At 38.9% G+C, this 17,588-nt stretch overlaps 1 protein-coding gene across 7 annotated transcripts in view; it reads right to left on the bottom strand.

Annotated features, from left to right (window-relative positions):
- The window catches only part of NFIB (nuclear factor I B), a 226,756-nt gene that overhangs the window by 84,862 nt on the left and 124,306 nt on the right, over nt 1–17,588 (bottom strand). For all 7 annotated transcript variants that reach the window (XM_054031875.1, XM_054031874.1, XM_054031876.1 and 4 more), the window contains exon 3: nt 4,772–4,825. In XM_054031875.1, the coding sequence (XP_053887850.1) occupies nt 4,772–4,825 (54 nt within the window). The remainder of the gene's footprint in view (nt 1–4,771; nt 4,826–17,588) is intronic.

The raw sequence follows: 17,588 nt of genomic DNA on the forward strand, positions 1-17,588 counted from the left end.
TAGAGAGCCTGGATTCGGTAGTTAAATACAGTACTGGAGTTGTCGGGGTTGGTGCTTATATCAACATTTTTATTAATATTTCTGGGTATTTAGGGCTTTTCACTTCCCTTGGCAATTTTTACATGTCTCACATACGAACTTAATGGAGGATCATGTCCTTTCTCTTCAGCGCACACCTTCTCTTTTCCATGTCTCTGTATATATTGCAATGGACACTAGAGCTTAAGGTTTGGCTCATTTATCTGAGGTTGCCTTAGGCTATGAATCCAATACAAAGAGAAAGAGTGAATGGCAAGGGGCGTTAACAGCTCTATATACTACAATAGTGTTCAAACTCATATTTGGGGACCAAGAAAGTCTCTGACTTGGGTGGGGTTCATCTGTCTCTTTTGGATATTGCAAAACTATCCCCGCAGAGAGGTGACCTTTAAAACTAGGACTCAAAGAGACTTCTAAAGAACAAGTTTGGTGCTTTTGCAATGTACCACATGAAAGACATTGAAAAATAAAACTTAAAGGAGGACACCCCTGGAATCCTGCTACAAAAGCTACATACCACTCCCACCGCAAGCTACACAATCTTAACACTGTATTATACTATCAAAACATTCAGTGTATTTTTAGGAATATATTTTAAAGAATTCCAGCAAGTGCACTTAATGGTCTTTTGTTTGGCAAGTGGTGTTGCCTTCCCTTCTTGGTTAAGAAGGCAAATTACCAGACACCCTAAGAACACAGTAGTTTAGCCAAACCTGGAAAAACCCATTCTTAATACCAACAGCCTCGCCAGCTACCACTCAGTTTCCAACCTCTTTTTTCTTGGCAAAATCCTTAAGAAAGTAGTGGCATCCAAACTCTAACACCACCTATCCTCTGCCAACATGCTGGCTCCTTCATATCCAGGCATCAGATCAAAACATGATACAGGAATGGGCCTTTTGGCACTGATGGTCAACCTTCTCCTGGCCTGGAACAGAAATCAAACCTCTGCGCTAATATGCTCTGTGGCTTTTGACACCAGTGACTATGTGTGCCAATGAAACACATTTGAGGTTTAATGGCAATGGGACAGCAGTCATTCCTCTCTAAAAAATCTCATAGTGATGAACCTCTCCTCATTACATCGTACAGTCTTGTAGAGTCCCACAAGCCTCAATGCTTTCTTCCCTTCTTTTTAACAACTACGTAAGACCCTATGGGGAAATTGTGCAATGCCTATGGGTTCATGCATCATCGATGTGCAGATGACACCCAGATGTATGCCTGCCCAACCCTCCTCTGTAATCAGAGGAAAGGATTCAAGTGAAGCAAGATATAGCCTTCTATTTTTCAGGGGCAGCTAGTTCATTTACAGGAGCACTCCTTCCCTACAGTCACTTACGTCCACCCCTCCATATTGCAGAAGTTTGGGAGGGGCAGGTTTGTTTGTTATTTCCCTTCCAAGCCAGATCAACCTTTCCTCTGGCTAGGCTGGCCTGACACAGTGCCAGCATCCATGACTTCCTGAGGACGGAACAACTTGGAAGGCCATGGACATTTATTGCTGGATTATGTCCACAAGTTGTAACTTAGGGTACGTCTATACTTACCTCCGGGTTCGGAGGTAAGCAATCGATCTTCTAGGATCGATTTATCGCGTCTTGTCTAGATGCGATAAATCAATCCCGAAGTGCTCGCCATCGACACTGGTACTCCTGCTCCGCGAGAGGAGTACGCGGAGTCGACGGGGGAGCCTGCCTGCCGCGTGTGGACCCGCGGTAAGTACCTTGTAGTTCAAACTAAGATACTTCAACTTCAGCTACATTATTTACGTAGCTGAAGTTGTGTATCTTAGTTCGAACTGGGGAGTTAGTGTGGACCAGCCCTGAGATAAGTACAGTGAACTTATTCAGTGTAGGATCACCTAAAACCAAAAAGAAATGATACATACAAAAATTATAGCCTCATGTTGACTGGTCACAAACAGTGTAGTTAATGCTGAGTTCCCTGTTTTCCTTTTTCAATTTGCTCTTGGCTGAAAGATCATCCTTAACTTCACTTCTTTTGCACATATGATATAGAGAAAGAATACCTTATATACTATCATGTAATAGAATGTAGCCTGTGTACAGATATGGATCCAAGCTTTAATTTTCATTCTTAAAAACTATTATTTTACATGATGCTGGGGTGATTTTGGTGGGGTGAGGGAAGAAGGCAGAAGAGAATGTAGAGAGAAGGAAAGGAATAGGTGTCAAGGCCGGGAGAGACCTATGACGAGGGAGATCTTGTGCTTGCAGGAACGTCTCCCTGCTGATTCCCTAGTTATTTCTTATGTGATTGCAGCTATGGTTCTTAGCCCACACTATAGTTCTTGTAAACTGGGAATGTAGAGATTGTCAGTCCTAATTCAGCCTTCTGCCCTTGACCAGAAGCAAGTCCTCAGCTGTTTCAAACTCACCTTCACAGAGTCATTATCTTGTAAGAGTAGATAGCTTTACTTTATCTTTTATAAAGGTAGGCACTTTTCTTTCTTAAAATTAGACATAAGGAAGACTAGTTGCAACACAATTTTTACACTTGTTACTATACTAACAGTCTATTATTATTATTTTGTTAGGGTAGAAATGACAGGCCACAACCAGAGATGAAGGCCTCATTATGGAAGGCGCTGCACAATACAATAAAATGAATCTGTGTCCCAAAGAGCTTTCAATCATGATAATCTATACATTAATATTTGATCATGCAGATCAGTTTTATTTGATATAACACCTTTCTTTTGTGTCCATTATGTCTATAATCACTTCACAAATGCTTGTTTTTTCTTTGAAAACAAAATTCTTATTTTTCAGCACAGATGCAGAGTCTGTATTAAACCACAGTACATAATAGTACATACAGCCATGTACAGTTGAAAAACAAATTCCACTTTGTGATAATTGTTGTGGTTTATGATAAATAATGCCATGATATAAAGAGACCCATACTTTAATGGCTACATAAGCAGGATGAGATAAAGTCAATCATTTGTCTTTAAATCTGTACTTCCTGACTTTTGTATTGATTGATTTCTCAACCTTAATGTCGCATTAATTAATTATTATGATTATACATACACATACACAAGAAATATATTAAAAATGGCAGAAGAGGATTACAAAAACATTTGGATTCTCTCTGGAGCTTGCACAAATAGATTATTAAAACTTTATTAGAGACTAGACTAAAAGATTTTTCTAAGGCTCAACAATTTGAGTTTTGGAAAACTCCAACTTTCTTCAAGGAAAATAAAGCAAAGGACTTGGAAGAACTTTCCATGCTGTTGGAATTTAAGCTTTTTTGTTGTTGCTTTTGCATTTTTAAAGCACTACATAATATAATTTGTGCTACACATCGTATTTTGTAGTGAAATAAAAAACAAATCAGATATCCCACAAAACTTGGAGGGAAACAGTATCAAGGTCTCTCAACAAAAGAGGCTTCAAACTTTAATGTAAACCAAAACGATCCTCAGCTAGAAATCTATGTTCATACAAAAAATCTCATACTACACGAGGTACTCTGCTTTGTAAATTTTAAATTTTAAAAATTTACAGATTATGCTTTTTATGTTATATAACCAATTTGCTTTTTTTTTTTTTTTTTTTTTACATTATATAACCAGGATTTCTCCCATTTTACACAGTCACACACGACGGCCATACTGCAACATGCTACAAGAACAGTTTAATCAACACCGAATATTAAACCATTTCAGAGTTTCCAGAGTAAGTTGTTGCTCCTCATCTGCACCCAGAAAATATTTATGTACATGCAACATTCCAACATCACCCAGCTAGCTCTTGATCAGACTGATGCTGGGATTCACTCCATTATCAGAAAAAAAGCAAATGACATTAACCCTAAATTCATTCCAGACAGACACCTCTGCTAAGGCCGAAATGAGAGGATACAGTAATGCTTCACTTGGAGGGGTGTCTCTCATGACCAACAAAGAAAAATCCTAGGGAGAGGAGGACTCTGATATTACTTCTTTTGTCTTACCCTGTGAATAATTACACAAAACCAATGTTATTTAAAAATCAAGATTGACGCTCTGAAGCAGATTTACCAGACATTGGATGGAATAGCCCATTCTCAGCCCTAGAATGACTACATCAAAATATTTAGTGTTTGGCCTAAACAATGTGGAAAGCAAAGTCTAGTGTTGATTTTCTTTTGATTCCTTTATTTTTGGTGAAATTCTTGTAGAGACTATTCACATATAATCACTGGAATCACTTAAAAGAAACCCAACTACTAACAATCGAGCTTTTAAAATTACTGTGAGTTGACCACCTTGTCTATAAACTAAGCATATGTATATTTACAATGCATGCATAAAATAAAATTGCAGCAACAAACGTTCTTGTAGAATTGGTCACTAACTTTAAAGAAAGAGCAATATTTTTATTGCCCTGGTATAACAATAACTTCAGCCTTTGGAGGATTATCAGAGAACTGTGATTCAGGATATTGCCTCCTATCCCTCAGCCCAGCCCCCACTTATTAACTTTTAAGAAGCAGGAACAGAAAGAAAAATTCCTGTGATTAAATGAATCTTGATGAAACTACAATCAAGGAATTTGCCACTTCAAAAGAGCTAATATAATCACAGTGTGTCCTGATTATATGTACTTAGCAGTGCAAAATAGGTTGCTGACCAATTATCCACTCTTTTAACTATTAACAGTAGTATCTTTGTTCTCAAACAATGTTACATTGCACATGTCCTGGAACTCATATTTACCTGGTGGATTCTTGGCAGGATCATTGTGGCTTGGACTTCCTGATTGTCCAGAATCTACAAAGAAATCAAAGAAATGTTTTAATAATTTGTTTTGAAAGTTTCTCACAACCCTTATGAGGCTTCTTTAAGAACAAAGTATTAATTTAATTATAAGGTCATTTCCCTCCCTTTCTACATGAAGGCATTTCTATAGAAACATACTGTGTGACAGCCAAGTGGTTACATACACACAGTTCATACAGTATGAGAAAACCAATATTAATGAGAGATCATTGGGGTAGTAAACAGAAAAAGGACAAGAACCAGAAGAGAAAAGCTTAATATTATTTTCAGAGGAGCTCAAAGAGGGTGGCTGATCAACCAGGATGGCTGATCAACCAAAACTGAAGAAGAATGCCCTCCAGGACAATATTCAGGGTGTAGACGTCAACACAGGTCAGGAAGGAATACCCTCCCATCCTCCCATATGTGCAACCCTGCATAAGTAGCTAGGTGAGTTTGGATAGCAGGTTTTACATCTTCCTCTGAAACATTTGGTATTGCCACAGTTGAGACAGAATAATGGACTAGATGGACGATTGGAGTACTCTGGTATGAGTACTCCTTTCAAGCATCAGGCATTGGTCACTACTGAAGACAAATTACTCTATCTGATGGACCAATGGTCTGACTTGATATAGTGCAACTCCTGTGTTCTTGTTCTGCCTACAGTGGGCATTGTGAATGGAATAGATGTAGCATGCCAAAAGTGACAAAAACAAACCCCGCATCCTGTCTGTTAGTTATATCCACATTGACATATACAGAAGAAAAGTAAATGAAGTGCATTCTGCTCTAGATGTATGTGCATAAAGCATGAAGAGAAGAATGCAATCTGATGTATATGTAGCAGATGATAAATACAATCCTCATTCATAAAAATTATAGCTATTCTTTGCTACATTCCCACAGCAGCAATGTAAGTTACATCTTCCCTACACATTTATATGGCTATGATATTTGGTCAAGAGCTCTCACTCCACCACCACAAAATATCACTTACAAAATACAACATCAGAGAAAACTTAAATACAGGAAAGAGAGGAAACTAAAGCAGAGGTACTTTTACTTCCTTTTTAATTCAAGATTAAGCCTTTCCACAATCTGTTGCTTTATATATAGATTAAAAATTCCAGCAGTTTCATAATCTGAATAAAAAAAAGACCATTGCCCTACTATGCAGCATTACTCAGTAATAGCATAGGTGTACAAGAGTATGGCATGGGAACATAGAAATTGCTATACCAGAATAGGTCCTGCCCCTTGGAGCGGCCAATGCAGGATCCTTCAGAGGAAGTGGTACCCCAATCCAAAAAGAACTTAAATATTCAACAACATACCATGTGGGGGAATTTCTTCCTGACACTGCCAGTAGCAAGTGATCAAGCTTTTATCTGGAAACAGGAGGGCTGATAACTCTTGTCATTTTAAAATATCTAGTGTGGTTGCACATGCCACTATTAAACATAAAATTCTGACATATATTTATGCCTGGAAGAGGAAGAGGGTCAAAATACACCCCAATTTGCCTTCATAGCTGCTACTGCTGTTGGTACATAGGCTGCCCATCAGCCAGCCCTGCCTATTTAACACAGGGGACATTTCCTCCATAGCTATTGTGGCTGCCTCCATCCCCCCACAGTTCCATCGCTGGAGATGCTTTAGAACATTTCTATCTTGTTCTGCTTTTCCAAAGGCAGTTACTAGTTTGGCCTTGAGATGGGTTTGTTTCCTCACTTGTTGCTTCTTCTGCCAAACTATCTGAGGTTGGAAGTCACTTCTTTTCTCTGGTCAGATTATATTAGATGGGAAGAGGCTTTAAAAAAAAATTCCTCACCCTCACCACAGGTCCTATCTTGGCCAATTTAATATTTTAGCTGGGCAAGATGATTACATTGTATTTAAACAACTCTCCCAAACTAATTCAGATATCTGTGAATAGTAGATTAAAATGTCTAACAAACTAAAGGAAAAACAGACCTCTCTTGTCTCTCAGTCCCCATCACTTTTCTTTATAGCTACAAGAGCTCTTAATGCAAAATGAGTGATTGATAAATGATCCTTTCCTCTACCACTATCTAAGGTTTCACTAAAATATATATAATCTATTATACAAGAAGGCATGGTTTGATTTGTCAGGATCTAAAATAGATTTATTTAGTTTATATAAGCTGATTCTATAGAAGAAAATATAAGGGGGAAAACCCACAGAAGTAAAAATACAGACTTAAAGCTGTACAGTGCTTGTTAAAGTTCTAGTAGGTAATCTATACCATAAAACTGAATCACCAGAAAATAATGCTACATCATGTAATACAAGAGTTCTGAGGATTATCAAAAGTTTTAGAAGAAATGGATATATAAAAATGCTATTAGAAATTGCATTAGAATAAAAATTAAATTCCTCATTATCTACATATGATGTGATAGTTTCCCAACTGTACAGAACCGACACAGGAAACACCATTAACTTTTTGTCATGGAATTTTTTTCTGCATTCTTCCATCACAGAACTAAAGTCCCCAAGCACAAAGGACATGAGGGTGAGGCCCCCCCAAATTCTGTGAATTCTCATGGTTTGCTTGGAACACAGGACATCCTGCAGGCCTGCCCTCCACTCTCTGGCAGCTTGGGACACCTAGAACTCCCTTGGCCATAGCTGCCCCCAGAACCACTCTTAGCTTTCTTGGGAACTCTGCTGGGTGCCAGGGAGACAATAAATGCCGCACCCAGACCCACCACCAGTTTGCCAAAGCCTGATGATCCACTGTCATTGATGTCAAGACCCTCCCAACTCACCTTTCTGTGTGGAATAGATAGATCTGTGCATGGAAGTTCTCCTCCATAGACCAGTCCCAGGGACATAACTGGAGATCAAGTTATCAGATACCTTTCCATTTTGACTCTATAGCAGTGAATCTTAATACTTCTTTATACCATCCCTTCATTGTTACTTTCTCACTGCCAAAAGATCAGGAACTAGTTACAAAAGTGGTGTGATGTCACAAAGGGAATCTGAATTTTTTTTCTTCTTCCAAATTTATATTTTTACAGGTCTAACCTACATTACCAAAGCCTACAGGAAAAAAAATATTAATGTTCTGGACTGTCTTTAAATTTGTTGGAATTAATGTTTCATTAGTATTTTTAGCTATATTAGGTTATTGGTTGATCAGAAAACATTAGTTCAAGATGTTAAGCCAAAGCTTCAACCTAATGATAAGAAAGAGTGTTTGAGTGTAGAGGAACTAGGTGGTTTGAATGATGTTACTATAGAGAAGCCACTGTTTCTTGAATAAACCTATAATGAGATATATGGTATTGTTCCTTATAAATAACAAGAAGCACTTTATAACCAATTACTAATAATTAGTACTGATCAAAGTCCTTTTGTGTATTGTATTCCCGTCTATAGCTTTTAACTTTTGGAAGATTTTCTGAACTGCCTAAAATATTTTTGAGATGTTGCTTTAAATGTAGTCCTTTGCATTATATGCATATACTTTGTGTTTGCATGTCGTTTTTTGGTAAGATACTATGTAATCATTCTGAAAAATATAAAACAATGATATTTATACTTAAATCAGCTAAGTTTCAATGTAATGCCAACTTTTTTGGGGGGGGAGGGCGCTGAAAGTGGACAGATTATGAAGGATTTTCTTCCACTGTGCAAATAAATGCTAATGGATATAAACGGTTAACTATCTGGTCCTAAGTATAGAATTATTCTAATATACATTCTCTATTTCTGCAAATGAGGTCTATGATTATTTAAATTAAAGCTAGCACATAGGATTAATGGTTTTACATAGCAGAGGTCGGAGGGTAAAGTCACTGCAGATGTGTAGATAAATTAGATGTTAATTGGGGGGCAAATGCAGATAAATACAAAGTACAGAGGGGGTAGCTGGGAGTTCAGATAGACTTTTACTGGATCAATTTTTCACTTTGAGCCCTACCTGAAAATAACCTTTAAAGTCACATGCTGTTCCCATTCACTAAAATGCACACAGAGATTTCTTTTGTTCTTGCAGAGCAATTTGCCTTTAGCCTTACTCTATCACTTCCTGCCAATGTGGCAACCTTCAGGATTCTTAAACTTTATTTTTTTATATTAGTTATTTTTTAAAATTCCAATATTAAAACAAGATTACTATAGAATTTTCCACAATTGCAGATAGACGTGGTTGACCTATTCATTACAATTCATAAAATCATGATTTAGCTTTTTACTCTGTTAATTGTCTATTGCCAAATCATGATTTTTTACAAATGTATAGTGTTTTGACCAATTGATTCTACAAACATATTTGTGACTATGGGTTCTGGCAAAGGGTGAGTGCAAGTATTTAATTTGAATTTTGTGTTCAGTCTAAGAACGCATGGGGCCTCCAGTGCCTTTTATCTTGATTTCAATGAGCTTTGGATCAGGCCCCTATACCTGTGCAAAGTGCTACCCTTCTGATTTGCACAGGTGGGTAAAAGTGTACAAAGTATAATAGACTCATGCCTCTGATACGTTTTTAGTTCCTAACTCGATAACTTAACCATTATCAACAGAAACAGCAGCTGAAAAGAGTCACCGAAGCATTGCTTTTCTAAAGGAGGATTGAGGACTTTAGGGAGAGCCATAGAAAGTAAGCAGGCATAGTAAATGTTAAGACTTTTTAAAATCTTTTCTTGTTCTCTTTTGCACAAGACCATTCTATTTGGCTAAGTTCACGGACTCTAGATTTAAAAATAGCAGGGTTTCCTTCACAACTGATGGAGAAAGACATGAGCCAGATTTATTGTCTACTAGCTGATTTTAGATTCCATTTTGTCTTGTCACATTCTCACCAAATAATTCTGTGCATGAATATATTGCTTTCCAAGAAGCCAAACTATATATATAAACTTTTATCTGTCTGAATAAGCATACTTATGCATGAATGTGTGTATTTGGTTGCCAAAAAATTTTATATATAATATGATATATAAAAATTTTATATATATATATTATATATATATAAATTTTTTTGGCAACCAAATACACACATTCATGCATAAGTATGCTTATTCAGACAGATAAAAGCTCCTCCATGCGGATTTTATGGATTTGAATTTTCTAACTTTTTCCTTTAGGCTGCTTCTTACTAACTTACTAACTTAACCAGTCTTTTGGGTCTTTTTAAAATCACCCTGCTTAAAGTTCAGTCTCACAGCGCTAGCCCTTGGATTGATTCTCCTGATTAGATGTCTCAAAGATAATTATAATGGATTTCCCATTATTTATTGTCTCGGTACATTTACAGTACTTCCTGGGATTGATTCCTGTGGGTTCCTCAGACCTACATCAAATGTAGCTTCTCCTCTGCTTTTCTCCAGAATGAACTGTTCCATGGTTGATGGTACTGAGACATCATTACCCCAATGGCTAAACAACACCATTTATCTCTGGATAGCACAAGTTACCTTTTATAACTGTTCCTGTAGATTTTGTTGCAACCCTAAGATTTCTCAGCCTTCACTATATTCACTATCACTGTTCTGAAGCGCAAACCAGCAGTATGTTTAAATTCTTAAGACTCTGGATTTTTATCCATATAGACTCTACCTTACATTCTCTCCATCTGGAAATTTTCTTTCTATAGAAAGCATGAAACACAAGAGTCAAAATGTGTTGGTATGTTTCCCCCTGGAGCCTCAGCCCTGGAGTGGGAGATCAGTATTCCCACATTCTCAGATTTGCTGGTGAAACCTGATGACTGGAGCACTGCTCGTTCTGTCTGGACTTAGGCAACTCTCAGAAAATGCTAAGAAATTGAACCTAGCTGTGTGGGATCTGCTGGGCCCCACTTCAGGGACTGAAGAGAAGATTATTCTTTACTACCGCTCCTCCTTACTGGGGAAGAGAGGAAGTGTCACCAGATGCCATCATCTCCATCTTCACGAGGGAGTGAAAATGTTGCTAGACACCCATGCAGTGAAAAGAAAGCTGTTCTCCCTCTTAGACCCCACCTCTGGGAAGGGGGGGGGGGGGGGAGTTATGGTCCCTCTCCCAAAGAGCAGCAGGAAGAGTACACATCCAATTAACAGATCCAAGAGAAATTCACCCACTACAGCAGAGTGGGTGGGAGGCTTGTGACAGTGGAGGCCAGAACAGAGGGAGAAAAGCACCTTGTCTTCTTCTCCTCGACTCCCATCTGTCACAGCAAGCAGAGGGTGGGAAAGAATGCATGGGATGTCAGACAGTGTAGCAACACTTTCCACCTCAACTTCACTTCCTGATGGAATACTTTACCATTACTTCTCCAACTCTACAGGGTAATCTCTCTTTCTTATAGTTCATAGTAAACAAGTATGAGAGCCCATTGATTATTCTCATTCCACCGTGTTTCAGAAATGACAGTTATGTCCACATTCCACAATGAACCAATTTGTGCTTTTAAGCTTTTTGCAGTTGGTGCACAGTTTTGAGTTCTTGTAGGAAAAAAGTTTAGTAGAACAAATTAAAATCAAACAAAAAAGCCCACTATATTTTTTCTATACTTATAACTAAAAGCATCTTCCGTAACTTGTTTCAAAGAAAAAAGAATCCTCCTCTGGTTTAAGACTAATCAAGCAAAATTTCAGGGCAATGAGGTTCTTTTGTGAGTGTTGGGGTGAGGAGTGACATCAAAATTCAGCCAAGATTTGAAACTCTGCAAACACTTATGAATATGCTTAACTTTATACCTGAGAGTAATCCCATTGCAGTCAAAGTGAATAAAGTTAAGCACATGCATAAATATTTGCACGGATCAAGACCTTAACTGTTGAATTACCACCTTAAATCCCTGACTGAAACAATTAACTGTTGTGAATGGTGACAAAAGATTTTAGAGTAATTAAAAAAAGCAAAAACGGAGGACAGGAGTTGGCAGCCAAAATAAAGAAGACGTATAACTCTTGTTGGGACTAAAATTACTCAATGTGTCATGAATGTCTAAAGGATCATACTAGACAATTGCACCATTACATCTTGCACCACTATTATTTAAGTAGGGTAAGTTGCTATAGTGCAGTACATCCACACTAGTTATCCTGTTTCATGTGCAGGCAATATGCCTCCCCTCCATCCAACCCAGTCTCTCTCTCACACTCACTCTCACACACACACACACACTCTCTCCCCCGATACCATTGCCAAGCCTATGGATTGTTGTACCAACAGTACAATTCCAGGCACAGCTTCCTGGATTTCCCTGGACCAGATGCCTAAAGTTTATTTGCACCTGCTCACCTTTTTGTTTGCTCCTCAAATAGCTCTGTCTTGTGCGTGTGCACACACACACACACACACACACACACACACACACGTTGTGAGGAGCAGGAGATATACCTTGCTATGCTCTCACTATAGCAGATGACATGATGAAAGGTCAAAAGTTTCTACTGTCAGACCGTCTCTGGGCCTAGAGCGTACTATGGTAATCACTGTTGCCTTTGGGCAGAGGTGCTCAGTGAGGTACTGTAGGTATATTGATTTTATTCTTTTGATTCATTTATTCCATTGTGTTTACACTGCATTGTGTGTGCATGTGTGTAAATACATTTGCAAGCAGTGACTGCTGCATAAGACTTCCTTTCCCTCCCCTGTTTTTTTTCAGGTGAATTCCTGTGAAAAAAAATCATATTATAAAATATAAAAATAAAGTGATGTTTTCTATTTTATCTTTCTCTCTCATTCTTTGCTATTCTAGAGGCTGGGGTATATGGTGAGGCACAGGGAACGGACAGATCTGACACCATCCAAGAACCAACTTGACTCTATTCAGGCCTATACATAACTGGTAGGTGAGTGTCTTGAGAGGTGCAAGAGCCATTACTGTGACTGCATATACTGTGAGAAAGGCTAAAAGTACCAATGTATCCCCAAATGTCACCCTCTAGTGTCACAGTGCCATTGCAGACAGCAAACACTAGTGTAGCTGTTGAACCAGTCTAACTGGTTTTCTCAATATAGCTGCTACCTTTCAGTGACAGATCTGACAGCTTAGATTATAATGGTAGGCATGATTGAGGGGAAAGGTTAGGGACAGAAGAAATGCAGGGGGTAAGAGGGCTTGAGAGAGAGAGAGAGAAACAACAACAAAAAGCAAAAAATACCAAGGAAAACAATATGACCAGCTAAAATGAAATAAAGAAAAACAAACATTCATTCCTTCAACAGTCTGTTTTTAAAGACTACTGTTTATCATTCTTTTTCTAATTTTGCTAGACCTTTAACTTCTAACATCTGTGGCATTTCACTTCAAGAAGCTAACTGATAAACTTTATAGAGTCTTCTAATTAATTTTCCAGAATTAATTTATTTTATTGCATAAGTTATCAGTTTTACACCTGATTATTCTAAATCACCGAGCAGCTTAAATTTTAAGAGCATTGTCCTCACTGGTTCACATGATGTAAGAGTTTGGTTATCACTTGTACAAGTTGGGCAACATTTTATTTTCATTCTATTAAATGTTTGTTAAAATAACATCATAAATCCTGACATTGAAAAATTGTGTAAAGCTTCCCTTGTCTTGCATAAGTATGTAAATGTGTGGGAAAGTTTTTGTTTTCTCACTTTTTATAGGCCACTGTATTCCTTGGAACTGCCTTCACTGCAAATTTGATTACGAGACTTAATATTGTGAAATGTTGACTATGATTTTCTTTTCTTTTTTATCGGGAACCCCTAGACAATTACTGTATGTGTTACAGTTTACACCAAGGACAAAACAGCAGCACCAAAAGCAAGGAGGTTGGTTTGTGTGAATGGGGTGTTGGCAGGAGGGAGTTTCACATATTTTCAGAGAGAGTACATATCAATATGGGCATCTTCCATTTCACAGACAGAGACTGAGTCCATCTCTTCCATTGTATCATTTCCTTCTTTTAAAAGGGCTTCACTTTGATATTCTTATTCCACAAGTAACCCCGCTGAGTTCATTAGGACTGCTCTGAAGTGAGGCACTACTCAGTGTAAGTAAGGGTATCAGGATCTGGCTCTAAATGTTTACAGATAATTTAGTGCTCACATACACCTTGAGGAATTGAAGTCAGGCATTTACCCACAGCACTTGTGGCAGCAGTTCAATGTTACCCACACAACATTGACCTGCCAATCTACCTCAACCATGCTGTGAAAGGACCATGTATCATCCATTATATCCTGAAATGGTCTTAGTATTCGTCAGTCTGTGGGCCTGCCTTCTAGAAATTTGAATATAACCATCAAACTCATTTGAGTACACTGAACAACCACAAAAATAATACAGTCAGTTATTACAGACCACTGGTATATTCAAACCAGTGACCTAGTGAAAATCCATTCAGCCAACTACTTCCCTGCCTCCTTCCCTTTTGCTTACCTATCATTAGCCTCTACTTCAGGGAGCTGTAATGAGAATTAAGGAGTAGATTCTTTGGGAGACATGCTGAACTGACTCAGAGAAGGCAGGGTTTGGTTAACATGAACACACCATTTCAGGAGTCAATTGGGTACTTGTAAGGAACTCATGCAGCTTGTGCTGGGCACGTTATCTTGTTCCATGATAGTACTATAACTGCTGAGCTATAATGTTAACGTTGAAATGATTCTGACTTTTAGTGTTCGTGGATCTTTTAAAAAGCACTCGGGGCAACCACAAGTGGGGGGAAAAAAATAAAGGAAAAACATCCCCCATCAACACCATTAATGGAATATGTTATCTCTGTGTTGCTTAGGGAATTTAGAAATCCAAAGGTCATGACTCACTCCCAGGTTCACTTCCTGTTTAGCAGTAGCTCAACCTTCTGCTACAAAGTCACCAAACTGGTCACTGTCAAGATTCTTAACTTTTCTACAGAGTGTTTTAAATAGGTAAATATAAAGTAGTAATTAAATCAATATTATGTAATATGTTTTTTTCATTTGTAATCTCAATTAAATTAATTAACTGACTCAGCCCTTGTTTAGTTTTTACACTTCCCTAATTAAGAAATGGAATACTGGGAGTAAATCCAGCTTTCCTATAGATGAAAGAAATTCAAGGAAACACTTACTAGAACCAAAAGTGTAATAAGCAAACTTTTCAGCTTTATGTTCCGTGTACAGATTTATTTTTTAATTTAAATTCCCTCATTTGTTTATGTAAAATAAATCACAACACTTATGTATTCAAAATATTTCTTATACAATTTATAAAGGCCCATATGTTATTCTTTTTGGAAACTGAACGACTTTCTCCTGTTGTTTTATAAGATACATTTTTGCATGGAATACAGTCAAACAAAACAAAAGCTAAAAAATTTATATTTCTTTCATAGCCTCAAATCAACACTTCCCATAGCTCATAATATTGGCTGATCTCTTCTTTGACGGGTACTTTATGGGAGATTTATGGAGATTTCTTGTCACATGTGGATGAATGTGAAATAATAAAGTTTCTTTCCAAAACTTTTTGGATTCAGTAGGAAAAGATGAGATACGAATGCATAATCTTTCCCATCTGGGAGATACCGTGGATTTCAGCGACACTTTGTAATGTACAATTGTTCTGGGAAACCAAGAAATCTTTTATAGTCCAATATGTAGTGTAAAAGGAAGCACTTGGAAAATATGAGCTAGAATGCTATCACAGTGAAAGGCTTAATCAGAGAGTTAGAAATAAAAACCTTGCGCAACATACAGATTAATGAGATACGCCATGTTCTCAGATACAATAACAGAAAGGTAGCAGAGCCAAAATTGCATACATCCTTCATCTACTAATAAGTTTTTCCATGCAGAGCCATTATATTGTGAAAGAAAAAGTGTATTTTATTTTTGTGTGATATGATCAACTAAAGACGTGGGGTGAAACCTGGCCCCACTGAAGTCATTGGAAATGTCCACACTGACTTCAATGGGGCCAGGATGTCACCCACTGAATGGTATTTTGGGCCCTTTGAGCAACAGGTGTTCATGGGATAACATTTTTCCATTACATAAGACAGTAAAGACACTATTTTTAGGCTGAGGATAATCATACAACTGTGAAATCAGTTTTCTTCACTAAAAAATAAAACCCAGGGCAGTGAGTCTCAGAGTCTTGGTCAGCTGACTCGGCTTGCAGAGCTCAGACTGCTGAGAGGAATGGGCACAACTTCTGATCTCTAGGACATCTAGTTGGAATGTTAGAGTACTAGCACGCATCTGTTTACATTCAACAGAAGTAAAGTATAGCACGACTGACGGTAAATTGCAGATTTTTATTTAACACTGTTTTTGGCAAAAGTGTTCTGATTTACTGTAGATATTTCACACTCAATATAATATATAAATTATATATACATGCTATCTATGCATTACTCACACAGTATTTAATATAGATGAGTTACATTTTTCCTTATTATGTGAGCATCTGCTGAAGTTATAGAGGGCACAGGGCCCATGATACTGGGAAGTCTACCCAGAGGAGAGTCCATCCAGACCACAGATGTCTAATACACCACAAGGTTGTCTTTGTTGGGAGTCAAAAGCATTATAAATGAGGTACCTCCCAGGTTAAAAGCTCCAGGATTTTCTTTGCCTGTACTTGTAGCATGTCCAAGGAAGCATCATGTTCCTGATTCTGTTAAACTGGCCTAAAACTGGTATAAAAAAGAGTAGAGATTCAGGCCTCACACATACTGATGCCTTTGCAACTAATGAAACTCAGAATTCACTTCAATGGTTGATTCATTATTCCTATTAAGACTCTGATTTCTGCTAAATAGTCCCTGAAGATGCCAAAACTATGTTGTATCTCCTCTCAAGCTCATAAGCACTTGGTACAAAGAATCTAGAGTTATGATGCAAGTTTTGAAGTGAGACAGAGAAAAAGACTTGTTCCTATTACAATGTACAAGTATATGGTGAAAGGGTGATAAATGTTTTAATCACTTCAAAAGAACAAGGTGGGAGGAGAAAGCAGGGGCAGCTCTAGGCACCAGCAAAGCAAGCATGTGCTTGGGGCAGCCCATTTGCAGGGGCGGCAGCCAGGGGATCCAGCCTGGGAGCTGAAAACCAACAGGGGGCTCTGGGAGCTGTAGTTCCTGGGTTAGCTCCCTGCCTATAGAGCCAGCCCTGGAGCAGGAAAAGAACTACATTTCCCAGCATTCCCTTGGCCACTACCAACAGGAAAGAGGGGGAGGGAGTGAGGAAGCTGAGACCTCATGCTGCAGCCCGCTTTGAATGGAGAGCTGCACTGTGAGTAGGATACCATATTTTAACATTCAAAAAATAGGACACTCCACAGGGAGGGAGGGTAGCCCCACCCTGCCCCCATCCACTCCCTCCGACTGCCCCCCACAGAAACCCCAACCCATCCAACCCCCCTGCTCCCTGTCCCCTGATCACCCCCTCCCGGGACCCCTGCCCCAACTGCCCCCCAGGACCCCACCCCTATCTAAGCTCCACTGGTCCTTGTCCCCTGATTGCCCCCTCCCAGGACCCCACCCCCTATCTAAGCCTCCCTTCTCCTTGTCCCCAACTGCCCCCTCCTGAGACCCCCTCCCCAGGACCCCACTCCCTACCTGTCCCCTGACAAACCCCTGGGACTCCCATGCCTATCCAACCGCTGCCTGTCTCCTGACCGCCCCCCCCCCGAACCCCTGACCCATCTAACCCCCCCTTCTCCCTGCCCCTTGACTGCCCCCCCCCCCGGAACCCCCTACCCCTTCTCCAAACCCCCAGCCCCCTTACCGTGCCACTCAAACCAGTGTGTCTGACTTCGCGCAGCTCCAGACACGCTGCTGCATACATGCT

This window comes from Malaclemys terrapin, chromosome 6 (assembly GCF_027887155.1).
Source record: "Malaclemys terrapin pileata isolate rMalTer1 chromosome 6, rMalTer1.hap1, whole genome shotgun sequence".
NCBI classification, from domain to species: Eukaryota; Metazoa; Chordata; order Testudines; family Emydidae; genus Malaclemys; species Malaclemys terrapin.